This window comes from Clarias gariepinus, chromosome 15, assembly GCF_024256425.1.
Source record: "Clarias gariepinus isolate MV-2021 ecotype Netherlands chromosome 15, CGAR_prim_01v2, whole genome shotgun sequence".
Taxonomy (NCBI): domain Eukaryota; kingdom Metazoa; phylum Chordata; class Actinopteri; order Siluriformes; family Clariidae; genus Clarias; species Clarias gariepinus.
Window position 1 is genome coordinate 10,605,018 of NC_071114.1, and position 18,030 is coordinate 10,623,047.

The 18,030-nt window shown below is 37.4% G+C and overlaps 1 protein-coding gene across 5 annotated transcripts in view; it reads right to left on the reverse strand.

Annotated features, from left to right (window-relative positions):
- LOC128542626 (cAMP-specific 3',5'-cyclic phosphodiesterase 4D-like) overlaps window positions 1-18,030 on the reverse strand; it is an 85,857-nt gene that overhangs the window by 36,390 nt on the left and 31,437 nt on the right. For 2 of the 5 annotated variants that reach the window (XM_053512561.1, XM_053512560.1), the window contains exon 1: window positions 13,341-13,803. The exons of 2 other annotated variants lie outside the window; for them this stretch is intronic. In XM_053512561.1, the coding sequence (XP_053368536.1) occupies window positions 13,341-13,789 (449 nt within the window). In that variant the 5' untranslated portion in view covers window positions 13,790-13,803. Of the gene's footprint in view, window positions 1-4,909; window positions 5,899-13,340; window positions 13,804-18,030 lie in introns of those variants that run through there. One more of the 5 variants, XM_053512564.1, reaches the window with a different exon arrangement.

Consider the following 18,030-nt stretch of genomic DNA (forward strand, 5'->3'; position numbering starts at 1 on the left):
TACCCAGCCTCATGCCCTAAGTCTCTTAGGATAGGCTCAAGGCGCCCCGCGGCCCTGTACTGTATACAGGATAAAGCGGTATAGACGATGAGTGAGTATGTGAGTGATGTCTGTCTGTCCAGACAGATTCTGTCCCAGCATGACGCAAAACAGGCTGGACAGAATTAAATCAAACTTTGCCAGTTCTTTAGTATTTGCCTCAAGTAAACCTGCACCATAAATGAAATCAATGATTTGATTGGTTAGAGAATGAGAGATTATGTGGCAGATTACGAACCGCAAGTTTGACAACATACTGCTCATGCGTCAAACTGTGGGTGCGTCTTAAATCGACTGTTGGACAGGTTATTAAAATCTGGAATTAGTTAATATTTTCACAGCTGAAATAACATGGCTGAAGTGGTATAAGTGAATTTAAAGCACTGGAGTTGTTCCGATCTACTTTTTCGATTCGCTCTCCGATTACCGAACAGGGATTGTATTTGCTGGAGGCTAAAGAAGAACAACTTAGCGTAAATAAGGGGGAAGATACTCAACCTTACAAAATTTTATTTCTTTGTTTTAATAAGTTAGGCATAGAGTTCTGCTGTACAGAAAGACAGACAGACATTTAATCTGAAATAATAATATAATCGATTACTTTAAAACTGATCAGCTTATTTTTAGCGTTAATTGTTTAAACTTTTTACCGTCAATGAAATGTACTTACCCTAGTTATTTAAATATTTTAAATGTATGTTTATTATATGACTATAGTAACATGGATTTTAGTTAGAAGACCAGAGCCTTAAGCAGCCTAAAATCCTAGCTCAATTTGTACATTACTACTTTCTACAAACTAAGTACAATTTCTAGTCATGACACCACCTGCCCCGCAGCCATCTATTTAAACGGTGTACCTAATCCTAATTAAATTTTAGAACTCATCCTTTACATGGAGATTTACTGTATATTTGCCAAACATGGTAAGTTCTTCCTTAAGTTTGTTAGCACTATGAGCATCTGTAGACCATCCAGTGGCAACTATCCAAATAAAGCAGAACCTAATGTCCAGGATGGGTTTTATCTGATGGAACAATAACCATGCAGCAGAAACCTTTATAAGGACAGAGCGAAGCAGTCAGACAACAGCGCGGGAGAAAACAGAGGCTGCTATCTCTCGACTGACTGCTATCTCTCAACCTAATTGGTCTCTCTCTCTCTCTTTTTTCTCTCTTTCTCGTTCTCTTGGGCTGCAATGATGACGTGAATCACTGTGGGAATTCAAACTAAGACCTTGAAAATATTCACTGAACTGTTTGTTCGGAAATACTTACGAACCCTTATGAGCTCTTGACTCATATCCAAGCCATATAAACCTCAATTCCTTTAGGCCTAAAGTGGGAAGGCCACACTAATTATCGCAGCATATTTGCTTTTCTCTCTGCTGGCTGTTAATTCTTTTTAAGGTATGGGACAGTTTTGTGTTGCAAGGTTGAGACTATGAATGTGGCAGCTCTAAAGGCATAGATGTTCTTTCCTTGGGTGGGTAATTAACTCAGAGGTTCGTCATGTGCAAGCCAATACTCTTTGAAGATTCTGGCTTTGATGCATTTATGTCTTTGACATCAGCACATCTGGAAGAGATTAGACAAGGAAACAGGATCCGGAGAGGGAAAATGGGTTGGCCTTTTCCTAAAAAAGGACACATCTAAGAATAACCCAGCTGGCTGTGGCCCGTTTTATTATTACATTTGCCTGTTTTACTTTAGTTACAAAGACATGGGTTTCCCTCTTGACTTCATTAACACTACATGCCAAGTGCTTTTGGGATGTCAGGTGGCCTAAAAAGCATGTATTTCTCTGACGTGTATAAAGTCAAGTTTCAAAGAATACTGTAAGATCTGCGTTTAAATGTATACACCAGGTTTACAGTGAGTCCAGCATGGCAGCATTCTCCAATTCAGAAACATTAACAGACTATCTAATAAACGTTCCCATGAAAATGGCTTTTAGTCATGAGTTGTTTCAGAATGCTAACATACCTCTTTCTGAAACAGATTCGTCTATGCGAAGTCTCAGATAAATCTACACAACTTAGCAATCCTGCTAAATACGGAGTGAGGAGTTTAAGGAAGACAACTGCTGCTAACAGGACAATAAAACACTACTGCCGATAACAAGCTAACAAACCATGCTACTCTTACGCTAATGAGCTTAAGATTTGCTAATCAGAGTGGGACATCCAAACTTCTAGCAAGTACTGCATTTCATTGGTCAAACATTCAGATTTGCATGAGTATACTTTTTTTGTATTTTTTTCCCCTAAAGTCATGAACTATACAAATGAAACTATATATTTTATATATATATATATATATATATATATATATATATATATATATATATATAATTTATTTATTTATTTTTTTATATATGCTAGCATATTGGTGCCCATAAAACTAAAGAAGAGGTACTACATATTTATTTATTTATTTGCATATAGAGCATATAAAGCAATTACTGTTACGTTACAGCAAGTCCCCTACATACGAACATTTGAGTTACAAACTTTTGAAGATACAAACGTGTTTACGCATATTCAGGTGCAGAAGTGTGATCACATGTCAAGCGTACATTGTCGCGTGAGTGCAGCGTGCATCTCAGGATGTCCGGAAGCAAACGTAAAAGCAGCAACGATGAAGTGGCTACTGATAAGAAGTGGCAAGCAATAACGATGGAGACAAAAGTGAAAATAAATAAGAGAATGGAATGAAGTAAAAAAAAAGACACTGCTCGTTCTTTTAACATGAATTGTTCAACCATGGGCACGATTTTAAAGAACAATCACAAGCACAAGATCATGAACAACAACATGTTAGTTTTTTATTGTTAGTATTCTAGTACCTAGACAATGTTTGTTGGACTTAAAAAAAAGCTCTATATTAATCTTTTAAAACCATATTTCCACTCACGTTGGTCAATAACCATGCCCTGACTTCTTGCCAGTTCTTGCCCTCAACAGCTACTAATCAGAAAGTGTGACAACTAACGAGTAGTTTCTCTGAGATACTTCAAGCCAGCTATCACATTATTTTAAACTTTGCTTCATACATTGTTACACAGTAGATGAACACACATTTAAAGGTAAGTGTTATTTGCCCTCTTTTACATGCACGACCTCACAGACTACTACTACTACTAGCGATGCTCCGATGGATTGGAGAGGCAATAAAACCATCCGTTCCCCCACTGTGGTCATGGATGTCTGTGGCATCATGATCTAAACCTGCAATCTCAATGTTGTATTATTTTCAAACGACTAGAAAACTCTTTACCAGGGGTGAAATAAAGGAAATTAAAATAATAATTTGGCAGATGACCGATGGCCGTTAGTGATGCTTTCTTGTTGCTACTTATTTCCTTTTTGTGCCAGGGAAATCTAATGTGAAAAAAGTAAAGAGAATAACAAATAACGAATAGCAAATAACCCCACAAGTTGGTACCCCTTTTTCTGGACCCAAAGACAAGAAGAGTGCTACGGTGCTGCTCTAATTAACCTTAACACTGATTTTTTTCCTCCATAATAAATCTTGTAGGGTACAACTGTTGTACTTAATATTAAAGTCATGTATGACATAGTAAATGTACTGTTTTGGATACAGGACTCGTTGACTCGTGTTGACTGTGTTTAATCGTGTCAGAACAAAGGTCCAGTGTAGAAATCCCTACGCAAGGGGATTATAGTCTCTCTATGCTAATTGGCTATCCTCGGGCTATTGCTAAGTACAGGGTCATGGCATTACAGGGTCGTGGCAAAGGGGGCTGTCTTTCCCAAAGGCAAAATACCGTCTGATACAGATGTACAGCTGATAAATCGGTGCATACCGTACGTACCCCACAAGTTGATACGTACCCTGCAAGAACTGCAGAGAAAAAACTAAAGAAATAATCTTAGATGAACAGTGCAGATAGTGAAATGCAGATAGTATTTAGGTAGTAAAGAAAACAAAGTCCTGTGCAGCCTACAATTTTGTATTTTTCTGCTCTTACATTTCTCAAAGTCAACTTACGAGAAAATGCCCAGTTCCTTCATGAGCTGATTGAGATCTAAAAAACAAATGCTTCAATTCTGCTGAGATATCTCTAGTTACCACATCTGACTAAACACTACTTGTTTTGCCAGATTGTGAAAATATTTCAAGCCTTTTTCTTCTCGTGCCTATACAAATGTTTTTTTTTTTTATGCATCGTTTTTTGCATAAGTTTGCATGTTCCTCAGAGCACAACTGCAGCACCATGGAAACGTAAAACAAGGCAATAGGACAACACTGTGCTTTGTGTCAAAATAGCACGAGCACTTATTCTCTCCAAAACTGACATCACTGTTGTTGTTGTGTTTTTTTTTCATTTGTGCCAGGCTGCCAGTGGGACGATGGTGCATGTGTCCTTATCCTCAGCAATCCCTTCCCCCAATACAGCCCTAGAACCACACACACTAACACCACAGGCGATGACAGCAGCCATGCATTGATCTCCATCTCCACTCAACCCATAAAGCAGTAGGCACACATGCAGACAAGGCAAACAATTTAAACTCTGATACGCAGATTCGCTGCCTGAAAATAGCTCAAAACTCTTGTAAGTACTCACATGTTTATGTTTCTCATTCAAACCCTACATATACAGTAAAATGGCTAGCAATCTAAGAAGAATTAGATATAGTTTTTACATAGTGTTAAACTAGCTGTGCATTCATTGATAGAATCATCCGTGAATCTGGTCCTGGGGTTTCCAACAAGACTCAAGCAAAACAATTAAAATCACAGAAGAAACCTACAACTGCATCTAATGAGAATGTGTCAGTGTAACCTCCTAGCAACAAAAAAGCTGCACAATGTCGGAACACAACCAGTAAATAAAAACATACCCAATGCAGGAGTGTCTTCTTCTTCCAGAACCGAAGTTAAACAGAGAACTTTTACGGAATAAACGGGGATCTTTGTGCGTCATTTCCAACTTTCAGATGACTACCCGGAGAGTTTTATTACCATGGGAGTAAAGACGTGCACTTCGCAGCACTTGTCTGATCAAGGCACATTTTGTGAACTCCTCCAAAAAGGCATGGATGATCCAAGAGAAGCACGAGGTCAAGAGAAGTCTCAGTCAGGTAACGTGTCCAAGTCTAGTCGAAAAAATCAAAGTGCTTCAGGTGCACTTTCTATTTTGCTCCAGGTTTTTCATGACGTATCCTAGGAAACACAAGGCAGCTCCATATCTGGGCAAAGCTTTACATCGTCTCGCAGCAGTGACAGGGAACTTTCTCAGTGCAGAGTCTTTTGCTTCACAAACTTGTCAAGATTCCTCTTCCTATTTTTCCATGAGCATGTGAAAGGGATGGGACGAAAAAGGAAAACGAGTTTTACGGAGCGTCGACCTTTTTCCTCAGCGCAGGGATTTGCACGATCCCAGGAGACGTCTGCTAGGGGTACGAGGTCCTGTTAAATTTCCATATTTGTTTTGCTCTGGTTGTATATCCAAAGTTGGGAAACAGCAAAGGCCTGGGATTATATAATGGCAAAGAGAAAAAGGAGAAAAGGCGACTATCTTGTTTTCATCCGGGACAAGTTGCACATTTTTGAGAGTCACTAAACTGAAGAAACAGTAAGTCTAAAGTACGGAGCACGGTCACAATGTGGCTGTGAGCATGTTTGTGTGTGTGTGTGTGTGTCCTGACTTGTCGGAGCCAGCACTGGGTGTCTCCTCTCTGCCTGCCTACACTGGCCCAGCCTAACACACTGGAGTACACTGCATCCCCATGAGACATTGGCAACACACACACATACACACACAAACTTTTGTTGCAATCCTTATGAGCGCTTTCCATTGATTGCAAATTAAATACTGTGTTATAGTACTGCTACTACTACTATAGTAATAATTCACCTAAATTAAAGTAAATTCCACACACTAATCAGCCACAACATTATGACCACCCGCCTAAGATTGACTAGGTCCCTCTTTTGCTGCTTACACATCACTGAGTTATCAACTCACCCTTTGAGCATGTGCTTTAATATCTAGTTCTAAACTGTCAGTAGCAGATCCTCCAGTCCGGTACAGTAAGTTGCGAGTTGCTGCCCTGAGGGATTGGACTTAGAGCATCATAACTGCCGCTGACGGCCCACCGTTTTCCCATAGTGCATCCTGGTGGCATCTGTTCCCTTGGTAAGCCATGCACACACACCACACACACACACACACGGCCATCCATATGATGTAAAAAAAAAAAACATGTGACTGGTCAGACAAGGCCAGTTTATTAAATTGCACCGTGGTCCAGTTTTGATGATCACATGCCCACTGTAGGCACTTTTGGAGCATGGGCTCCCTGACTTTGCAGATCATACTCAAACTCCCATGCACTGTGTTCTGACCAGGAACATCCCGTAAGAGCTGCAGTTTTAAAGTTGCTCCGACCCATTACATCACACATCACAATTTGGTCAAAGAACCATGTACCAAAGTGAAATAAGTTAAAAGAATTATTGCTTGATGTGTCCGCCACACTTCATGCATGCATGATTTGTCTGCAAAGAGAGAATATATAAGCTTTTGGCAAGACGCCCTGGATATCATTAGAACAAGTCGTTAACAAGTCAGTCATAGAGAGAGAGACCCGAAGACAGACAGACAGATAAAAGGAAACACATTAGCAATTTCAGGTTAGACAAAAGCGTTCCAGCAGACATGCATGTATATACAGTATGTCTGGATACGAGCTATACGAAGCGTTACCATGTAAGGAATCACAACGAGGGGGTTGTTTTATGAGCATAGAGGCATGGGAAAGTTCACATTATATTACAAAACCGTTTAGCTAGCTAGCGGATGAAATGCTGGTGGGAATTTTATAGCTTGCTAGGATTGCTACTGTAGATAGCTCGCTTAAGCTAGTTCTTTTAGGTTCCTATTTACATAGTTAGCATTCTTGCAAAGATGCAACATTATCGGTATAATGTCTTGTATAAAACATACAGTAAAATAATCTGATTAGCAAGGCATGTGGCTTATGCAGCTAGCTAATATATTAACTGTACGTATTTACACTGTCTGGATGCTGAACTGTGATATTGTATCATGTTGTGTTCTTAGGTGACACTACGGGACAGCAATGCAGTGTTCAATTCTTAAAAAATGTAAAAATAAGTAAGGTTTTAAGTGAATGTAATAAAGTAAATAATTGTGGTTTAAAAACCATTAAAAATGACCATTTCCACCCATCCCATCCACTTTTAACTCACCCCAACCTTAACTTTGCTAACCAACAGGAAAGATTTAAGATCTTTTTAAAGGATTTTTAAATAAAAGCAGAACTGATTAAAAAAAAACAATGCTAGTCACTTCGTAAAGAATAAACATAAAGATCTGATAAAGATGCCAAAAAATTAATCATCTAGGCTCTGCCTTACAATTCCATACAAATAGTGCACAAGCTTTCCTGTGACACAGTGAGGACACATCTCAATGCCCTCCTTAACCTCCATCTTACTCATTCCTTTGCCATTTCCCAACCCCCTCGGCATGATCCTGTTTTCAGGAACATTCCTCCTGTTTTAGTGTTTAACTCAACCACAGGTCTATTAGTCAGTTAAACAGAGGTTTGCTGATGAGCTCAAAAGATTAAAGCCTCATCTTATATCTGATGTACATCGGTATTCACAATCCTCCTCAGGAAAAAGGGAGTCACATACTCATCATAATCAGTGACTAAGCCGGACACATACGCACATTGCAGTAAGACATAAAACCAGCTCATTAAAAGGGAAACTTTTGCTCAGAACACAAAAGAAGAAAGGAAGTTGATATTAAAGGTGAAAATGGTCTTGTGTCAACATGTCCTAATTTAAAAGTACACAAGTATTTAAAAGTACAATAAGTACAAAGTAAAGGTTAATTAGAAGTCAGGATTGTTTGATGATTATATGTTTGTGTTGCATTTTGTGCTGCACTATTAATCTTATGAAAATTGAAATATGAACTATTTATTGGAGTATACTATCTATGGACTCTGTGGCTTATGCTAAATCTGTCCAATCAAAAGCCTAATTCATCAATGCATTTTATTTATTTTTTGCTTTAAACTGTGTGGTTTTAGTACATTTACATTTGGCCATTTGGCAGACGCTCTTATCCAGAGCGACTTACATTTTTATCTCATTACACATCTGAGCATTTGAGGGGTAAGGGCCTTGCTCGGGGGCCCAACAGTGGCAACTTGGTGGTTGTGGGGTTTGAACCCGGGATCCCCCGAACCGCAGTCCATTGCCTTAACCACTGAGCTACCCCTGGCTTTTAGTGATGCTGAAAGGTTAATTTGGGGCTTTTCGAGTATTATATAAATATAATTAATGAATATCAAGCACTTGCAGGCATCATGCTGCATGAGAAAAAGTCGAAGAGGCAAGAAAATCACAGATGCTGTCACAGATTACTTAGCGAAGGTCATGGTGTTGTGAAAGAGGGATTTCAGAAACTAATAAACACACGAGACCGGAAATCAAAGTTGTTCTCCTGCAACTACTTCTAGTGTCATTATTTTTTTTAGTCTATTTAAACACATTTAAATAATTAATAGTATATTTAATAGTTCAATATTGTAGTTTTTATTAAAAGTATAGTCTTTACACTTTTAAACGTCAGGACTGTAGGTTGTAGTTGGAGTCGAGACACTGTTTATACCTCTTCATCTGACCTCACGCTTATGAAATACTGCAAGATCCAGTGACTTTATCAGTGTTCATTTTAATTTCTATGGATTTTCATGAGCTTAGATTTACCAAGTAATTTTAATGACGTAAGAGAGCATAAGAAACCCTAATATGGGCCCTTCCCCATTTCCCTGTTCAAACCCAAACTGATGCAATCGCAAAGTTGTCAAAATTCATCAGAAATTTTTTAAGAAATCATCATCCTAGGATTCCCAAAAAAATGCTCAACAGCTTGAATTATAGTTGCTGAAAATCATAGGTTGACTGTAAAGGTTTGTAGATGCTTTGTAGGTGGTGCCCAAACATGCAGATAATATACAATAAGCAAAATGTACAATTCCTTGTTTAGTGTCCACATGTTCAGCTTTGGGGTGTCTCCACTGAAGCGCTCATGAAATATATACTCCAAAAATAAATAGTACGCTCTATAACAACAAGTATGATGATGTTTATTACAGAAGTGCACAAGTATCTTCTAAAACAGGGGACTACAAGTTGTTGTTATCTCAAGTGAGAGCTTTAGAAGGAGCTTTTTAAAGAAGCTTGGTGATTAAGGTGTTGACCAGAAGGTCCCCGATTCGAATCCGACACTGCCGAGCTGCCACCGTTGGACTCTTCACCCCGAAGTGCTCAAGTATAATCAGATGTCAAGCTGGCACAAGTAGCTGCCGCAGAAATGACGGATATACCTCTAGGAGTATCCATCACCAGATAGTCATCATCACTAGAGTGGACGGACCCTTTCACATTTCAGTGTATTAGTGGGGTTCTATGTGATTTGTAAGTACATATTAATATTTCATATTGCAGCTAATGCGGCTGAGTTAAATTTGTACTGTAGGTGATTTAAGGCAAGTGACGGGCAGATTTAAGGCAGAGTGGCTTGACCAAGAACTGGCAGAAATTTAAATTCAGAACAATTTTTGTTCCAGCAAAAAGTTTGGGAATGTGGGAAAGGACTCTAAGAATTTTTGCAAGGTTGGTTTGTTGAACTGTCTGTTGAATTCTTGAATCTGATATGTGAGATTGTTGTAATTTTCTAAAAGCCCAATTTAGTCAGTAGAGCAATCCTGCTGGGTCTGTGTGCGTGGAGTTTGAATGTTTCCTCTGGGGACTCCCACAGTCCAAAGACATGCAGATTAAACTAATTGCCGTTCCCAAATTGTGCATAATGTGAGAGTTAGAGTAAAAATATGTTGTTATTTAATAAAAGAAGTATAAAATGAACGATCTGATGAACCTTTCTGTAAGGAAATATTTATTTTACATTCATTAAAGGAGTCTCCATTGTTTGTATAGTCAGAGGTAAAGCTGTACTTTCTTCCACATGAAATGCTATAAAAACAAACTTTTAGGTAGACTCACATCATAAAATCTGATTCAATTATTTTCCTGCTACAGAACACCGTACTGTATTCCTTGCCAAAAACAAAGAAGAAGCAGAAGATACTGCTCTGGCAACCAAAAAAAACCCATATATTATATATTTTACAAGGGCTGAATAAAAATATAAGGTGTTAACATTATAAAGTTATTTTCATGGTCATGAATTACTGTATAGTAACAAAATTTGTTATTTTCACTTCCGTTTAAATTAATGTACAAAAAAGTACAACAAAACAGGACGTGTACGAATAATTATACTGAAAAAGTATATACAGTATGCTGACTATAACTCTTGCACAGACTATAATTCCTCCATGCTGCTATATGAAAATCGTCGGCTACACTCATTTGTAGAATTGCTCAGAATAGAGAAGCTGATTCTTTCTACAGCAACACTTTCCTCTTACAGAAGAAGAAAGTAGCCAGCTGCTGCAACACACAAATAGCAATCCTACAGGCATGTTTATCTTTAGCTGGCACTGTTTAAGTTTCTCCTTAAGACTCAAATGCTCTCTTTATCTTTTCTGACACTAGAGCTAATCACCAATAATGGAGACACTCTACATTGAGGAAACATGCTGTTTGAGTGCTTCTCTGGAATTTGTCTTTTTTTATTTGCTTCAGCACTTTTTTTATTATAGTATGATCTGTACACTGCCAATTCAAAATAAAAATTTACACACTAATTACAATTTTATTTGACCGCATTATTTTATTGTATTAAATTATTATTTAAACATGGTATGCAAAAGTGGTGGCCAGGTCACGTCATTCATCACCCAGAACCACTCTATGACAAAGTTCTGGAATATGCCGTGCCATCAGAGGAAAATAAATTCATAGGTTCATGGGTTAACCTGATCATTTGGTACTTTTTTTTAAGTCAGGTACTTGCTAAATCTGGATAATAACTGACTGCTTCTAGAGGCCTGTATACTGGGCACTAGACATGATGACATGATGGGTGCATCGTGTCTTATGCTTCCCTTTTACCCTGATGAGCCCATTACTCTGGAATAGGGTCAGTTAGAACTCATTAGAACACATGACCCTACTCCAAAGTCCAATCTATTGAATTGAATTAGACCCTAGTCAATTGAATCCTTTTTTTATTAGTCTCACTCAACAAGTAGTTTCCCCTTACTTTCAATATTAAGCATATAGCAGTTTTTAGTTATAGTAGATTTTTATGATGCAATATAGCCTTCCAAGGTCTAGATAGATAGATAGATACTGTACATAGGTAGATAGATAAACAGATCTCCAAGAAAATTCCGGAATTTTAATAATGCACTGCACATATTTTTTCCTGCCTTAATGTCGGCCAGTAATTTGACCCCCTTGAAATGAAGACTTTTAAAAAAATTACCATTAACTTAAATAGAACTCAAATAACTTACGTTAAAAGTGTTTATTTGTTTGCTTGTGTAAAATAGGGGTTGTGTTAGAGCCAGTTAATATAAATGCAGTACAGAGGCTATATTATTTCATAATATCTAGCACTCACTAAAATATAGCAATCTATGTCTTTGTTCATAATCCATAAAAAACATGGTGAAGTATTATAGTATTAAATACAATTAAATATGATAAAAGAACCTGATTGCATATTATACTGTGAATGCAATTATACAATTAAAATTGATTGCACTAATCTTCCTATTTAAAGAATAATAATATTAATTGTTCCATTACTTTTGCTTCACTTGTGCTCAAAAGAAGAAACATAGCACGAATTATCTATCTGGTGAACCCTCCACTCCACCCAAACTCACCCCACCCCTTGAAGTCTAATCCAGACATTCTTTGGCCACATGACTGAGAGAATAAACAAACAGTCTGAAATACATACATACATACTGTGGACCCGTTTCATTCGTCTTCAAATGAACTTGTTAATTATCCACTTACATTCTGTGAGTTCACAACTAAAATCACATTCATCTGACTCTCTTCACCAGTTCAGAATGAGATCTGGGAGCTGGAACGGTTAATGCAACACCGAATGGGGTTCCTCTAAATCCTTTGTCTCATGGTAGTTTCAGACATTTTTGTCCATGTCTCTGGTGACTAATGAGGACATTTATACATAGGAAATAGTGCAGAGTTGATTAGTGTGAGAAAAATTCAAGTGCTTAACAACTCCAAGATGATGTATAATCAAAAGCCACCAATTCCATGATGATAGAAAGTGTTAAACTTGTTAGGCCAAAACACACACACACACACACACACACACACACACACACACACACATTCTATTATGATACAGAGACCAGATAGCAGAAATGTATGTAAAACTGATTCAAATTATTAAAATAACCTATTATATTATTTCTTACAGTAGTGTATACTGTAGTTATCAAGCAGAAATATATTTATCAATTTTTAAAAGGTTGCTTTATAAATTTTCCTATAGTATTCTGGAATATTGACGGTCATGACCTCGGTGAAAAAAAATCTATTATGTAAGACTCTACGGAAACAGTTTAAGAGCATCCGAGCTATGGAAATGTTTATATGAGGATCAGAGACATGTCTGTACAATTGTACTCATCTGTAAACTCCATGAAGGGTTACAGTACACAGTCTCCAAAGACAGATTGATGGACTGCTACATTCATTGCATCATACTCAAAAGGTTTCCTTGATAAAAAAAAACCTTTAAATCGAGGGATTTAAAATAACGGGCCGTTGCTTAAAACCATCTTGTGTTTTATTCACAAAAATCCAGATTGGTGTCATAATTATGAATAGCGCATACATTAAAATACATTATATTAATCTGAGAAGTTAATAGAATCCATAATATTTCGGTAAATTATTTTTTTTTTAATACAGATGAGAGGAGCAACACAGAGCCTGCTAAAGGACTCTTCCTAGTGAGCAGTGAACTCGAACACCAAAAGGAGAAGAAAACTGCAGACAAAACAAAAGGCTCTTTTCTTTGCTCCTCAAAACAGTTTACTGCAGAAACACGTCTTCGGCGTTTACCAGCAGATTACCTAATCAGCACGACAGAGCCTTGTGTCTTGCAAGCTTCCTCGTGATGCTGAAAGTTGCATGATATGCAGAAGCAAACCGGCTATGTGACCCTGATCATAACAAAGGCCCTACATATTTCAAATCAAGTGAACAAGGTGATCATGCCGCAGACCTTTCACGTGAAGAACTTCTGCTCGGAGGGCAGCAGTTAGACAATACCTGGGTGTATAAGCCAAAGTGAAGCGCCTCTGGAGAACAATGCTGCGGTTCATCAGAAGTTTCCTGAACAGCAATGGTGAGTTACGTGGAGAGTTGCGTGGAGACTGTTTTGAGGTCGGGGATTCACATGGAGAACCTCCTGATGATCTTGGCTTCAGCTTGGTGGCCTGAGTTGTGATCACAGAGCTGTCCTCTTCTTGTGTCTCACTCATCGTCACAGGGTTCTTTGATCTCGTCCAGGCTGAAATAAGCTCAATGGATATCCAGCAATTCCTGATATTATCCACAGAAATCCCAGGAAGCCTGCATAAGCTTGCACAAGGGATTGACAAAGTGTCGAACAGGAATTTAGTCATTCTCCAGAGGTCCCATGTCAGACTCAGGATGATCTCACCTAACACACGAGCCGCTGAGTCGTTTTGACGGACACAGGCACAAGTGTATGTCATCACCCTCCCATCCATCCACGGTTTTATTTACATTACAAGAGTTCGCTCCCTCCCCCTGCCTAAATATGGCGAGATGAATTACTGAGAGGTTTAGGCTTGAGAGGCTGCAGGCAGAGAAAATTAGGGAGGAGAGATGGTGGACAAGGCGAAGGGGTGGCTTGGCCTGGAAGTGCACAAAGGACTGCATGGTCGGCATGAAGGGAAGGAAAAAAAAGTTCACTGCATAATCATTTCCTTTCTCAGACTGAGCGTAGATAAACACTAACCACCCTCTCTCCTATTTCTTCTGGGCCTGTAGCACTTCCAAAGTGCTGGTCTGTGTCAGGCCACAACACACACATTCTCCCAGACGATGTTCTGCCTTGCTAGCACCAGACACTCATGAGAAACATGAGAGTGGAAAAAAGAGAAAGGGCAGCTGTGGTGTACTACTGACAGTCTACTGGCAAATTTCAGTCATTTACAATAAGATGCCGAGTCCTAACCTTTATTTGTCCAGTATTGTCTTACTGACTCAGTGCCAATAATAAGCTTTAAATTGTAGGTACAGTAGCAATTATATATAAATCTATATATAAATATATAAATTACACCTTTTATACTTATATTAACATTGTATTTTCTAAAAAATAATAATTTTATTATTATTATTATTATTATTATTAATAGTAGTAGTAGTATTGACACTATCAATGACAATACAGGCTAAGAAACCACTATCCTTGTAAGATTATAATATTAAATCATTATATTATGTTTCTTTTAGCCCCATTTCCAACTTGCTTAGAGAACAAATGGAGTATTACAAAAACATATAAAATCCCTTTCTCATTTATTGCCAAAGTGCATTCTCATAAAATAAACAGATAGTGCATCCAGCAAAATTGTGCAACAGCCATCTAAATATTAGGATTAGTACCTTATTAAAATGTAAAATTAATTCGAAAGAAAATAAGAGAACACTTTATTAAAGAAGATATACCAAAAAACATAGATGAATGTGGAACATTTAGTAAATGTTAATTGTAATAATTTATTATTTTAAAGACAAAGAAAGTGTCTTACAGTCTTTTTCTGTGCTTTAAAAAAAACAGTTTAAGGTCTTAACATGCTGGTTAGATTTATATGACTTTTTTGTATTAAAAATAAAATGATAAAATTAATTTCTGAGACACCTATCACAACCCAGCGGTAGGCATGAATAGAGTGTGTCCACAGAGTGACAGACAGACTGGATCAAGCAGCCAGTCAGTGGACAGGGACAAAGTGTGTGTGAGACTAAATAAAAAAAATAAATAAATAAAAATAGTCAGTATAATATTATAAATGAAACATAAATTAGTCCTTGTTGATAAACCCTTGTGGATTTTGCACAAGGAGCGTTCAAGTCAAAGTGGGACTTTGATTGTGCAGAATAACAAAACAGTTATGATGGGAAAAAAAAATAATACTTATTTCTCCATATAATCCCTGCTACACTAATACACTTATCCCATGTTCACAGGAATGACTGCAGTGGGCACCAAGTCACCTCAGCTGGGATGATCATTCATACAACCTTTTTAAAAATATTTGCACCATCCAGATGTTTTCCTGCACCTGAGTCTTATCAATCGTACAGTGCTTTAAGTCTTGAAGTCAATCAGTCTCATCCACTTATTTATGAGAAGATTAATTATAAGTCCCTGTTTGACTTGAACGCACCAAGTATTTCGAAAAGCTTGTTTTGGCACCTGCAATTCTTCAGCTACAGTATGTTTTGTCTTCCTTCTTTACATATTGAAGAACAAAATACACAGATTAGATAACGCTGACAATACGAGTAATATACTAGATTGTAAATGTGCACTTTGGACATAAACAAATTTGATAGTTTTATTCTCTATGCTGTATTTTACATAAATAGCAAGTGTTAGTGAGGTAGCTTGCATTTATTAGTGCTGAACGAACAGTTACGCATGATGAAAAGTAAAGCATCCCTGTTTTGCATCAGTCACTCAGCGCTCATTTTGATTTATTTTCAATTCTCATATGACTTCTATAATTGTCCTCACAGTTATAAATACTTGGGCTGCATCCATAATCCATCCCTGCCTTTCTTAATACTGCAAAAAAATGTACTACATCATCAGTATCACTAATATTTATAGGTTTTAATGAGCATTATGCATTTTGAGACTTAAATTGACTGTATTTCATACAGTAAATTATCAATATAGAAAATCCATACAGAATATGTAAAGCATAACTAAAGCAAAGTCATGTACAGCATGACTGAAAAAGAAAAAGGAAAATAAATGTTTTGAATACATATAAAGCACTCTAGGGACATGGTGGTGATCAAAAAAAAGAATTTTCTGACGTCTTTACCTATTCAAACACAGCTGTCGTGTTAATGCTTGCCAAATCCAACCAGCAGATGGGGCTCCCAGAGAATATTCCCAGCCTTACATAAAGCCTAAACACGTAGGACAGCTCTCTGACTTGGCAGTGCGAGCACACACACACACACACACACACACACACACACACAATGAAATTTTGTGGTGGGGCAAAATTAACATAAATGCTTCACTGTCTGAACAGATAAGACGTTCAGCAATTTTAATTTCATGCTTCACCAAAACCTTGTATTTGAGGTATAATTATAGTGAATTTGCTTGAAACTGAACACTTGCTACAAACTGTAACATCAAGAGATTTACAATCATCCTAATCATAAAACACATCATTTAGATACAATGACCATATTATTACAGTACGTAATGAAATAATACACGATTTCTGTATAAATGATTTTTTAAACACTTCCTAGCTTGCTGAATATGTTATACTTGAAATTTTCTCTACTGCGAAAACTCGGTTAGAAAGACAAAAACATGAGGAAAAGGAAAATGTGCAATATATGTTAATAATTTTATCTAATTTCTAAATAAAATGATCTTATCTTATTCTGTAAAAATGTTGAGCTGCCCTTTAAGGAGGCCCAGGCCCATTTTACTTGCGAGTTTAGGTTTGAGTATGGATTCCAAACCACATAATAAGCAATGTCCTCTTCTGCCTTTTCATTTTATGTGACCCAAATACAGTCTAGTACGAACAGACCAGTGAAAAGCAACTGAGAGCTCGGTAACCTGAAACAAGAGTCCCAAGTCCATTTCTGTAGAAAAACATACTATTCTCTGTGCATGGCCTCTTAATTACTAATGGAAACACACTATAGATGGAAAACTACATGTAAATCGGAGCTACAGTTGCACTAATCCAAATATTTCAGTATTTATTTATTTATTTCCGTGAAAGTTATATAGTACAACAATCATTATTTATCAATAGTAGAAATCATAGAATTTTAGTGAACTTGACATGTAGTGAAACAGTATTCTTGACAGCTGTGAAATCTGATTGGGTATAGGGCCCAATTTAAAGCAGTTGTGCCATCTACCGAACCCTGTGACTTTTAATAAAAACTTTGTTACATGCTAGTCTTTTGGACAAAAAAAACAGAATGGAAGCTGCTGGGTTAAATCCTCAGATGAACTGTGGGTTGTTCTGCAGGATACTCAGTAAAACTTATCTAAATTCCTCCTTAAATTGCACAACTTGTACCTGAGAATAAACGGTCCACAAAGCATTGCTGTTTACTAGGCTTTAGATGTTTTTTTAAGGCCTCCTTGCCCTATAGCATTTATTTGATTCATGTACAGTACCTAAGACTTTTGCACAGTATTGTACATAATTAATAAGGCCTGGCCTGGCTGTGAACTTTCATTTGGTCGATTATCTTCCATAAGGTTGCCCTTATTAAACGGAGGACAAACTTTTTTTGTAATGACAAAAGTTAATACCGCTCTATGTCCATCTGTGACATATTAATGTTTCATTGTACAAATGAAAAACAAATTTGCAGCAATTATTGGAAAACACTGCCCTCTTGTGTGTGATTAAAGCTAAATCACATACAATAAAATGCCTTCAAGAACACTTGTGTAACTCTAAACCGGTCACGTCTCTTCCCTGTAGGTAGGGGGAGAGGAATAAGGCAGACCGAAATCTGTGCCGTGACAAATTTGCCGCTGAGAGCGAACTCTGCAATCAATTCCTCTCAAGCCATGACTTAACAAACAGCATGTCAGTATCTCTCAAGAACATCATGTTGACTGAAGTCAAACAGTGCCAGGGGGACAAATGACACATCACTCATCACAGTGAAGAAACAACAACAACAACAACAACAACAC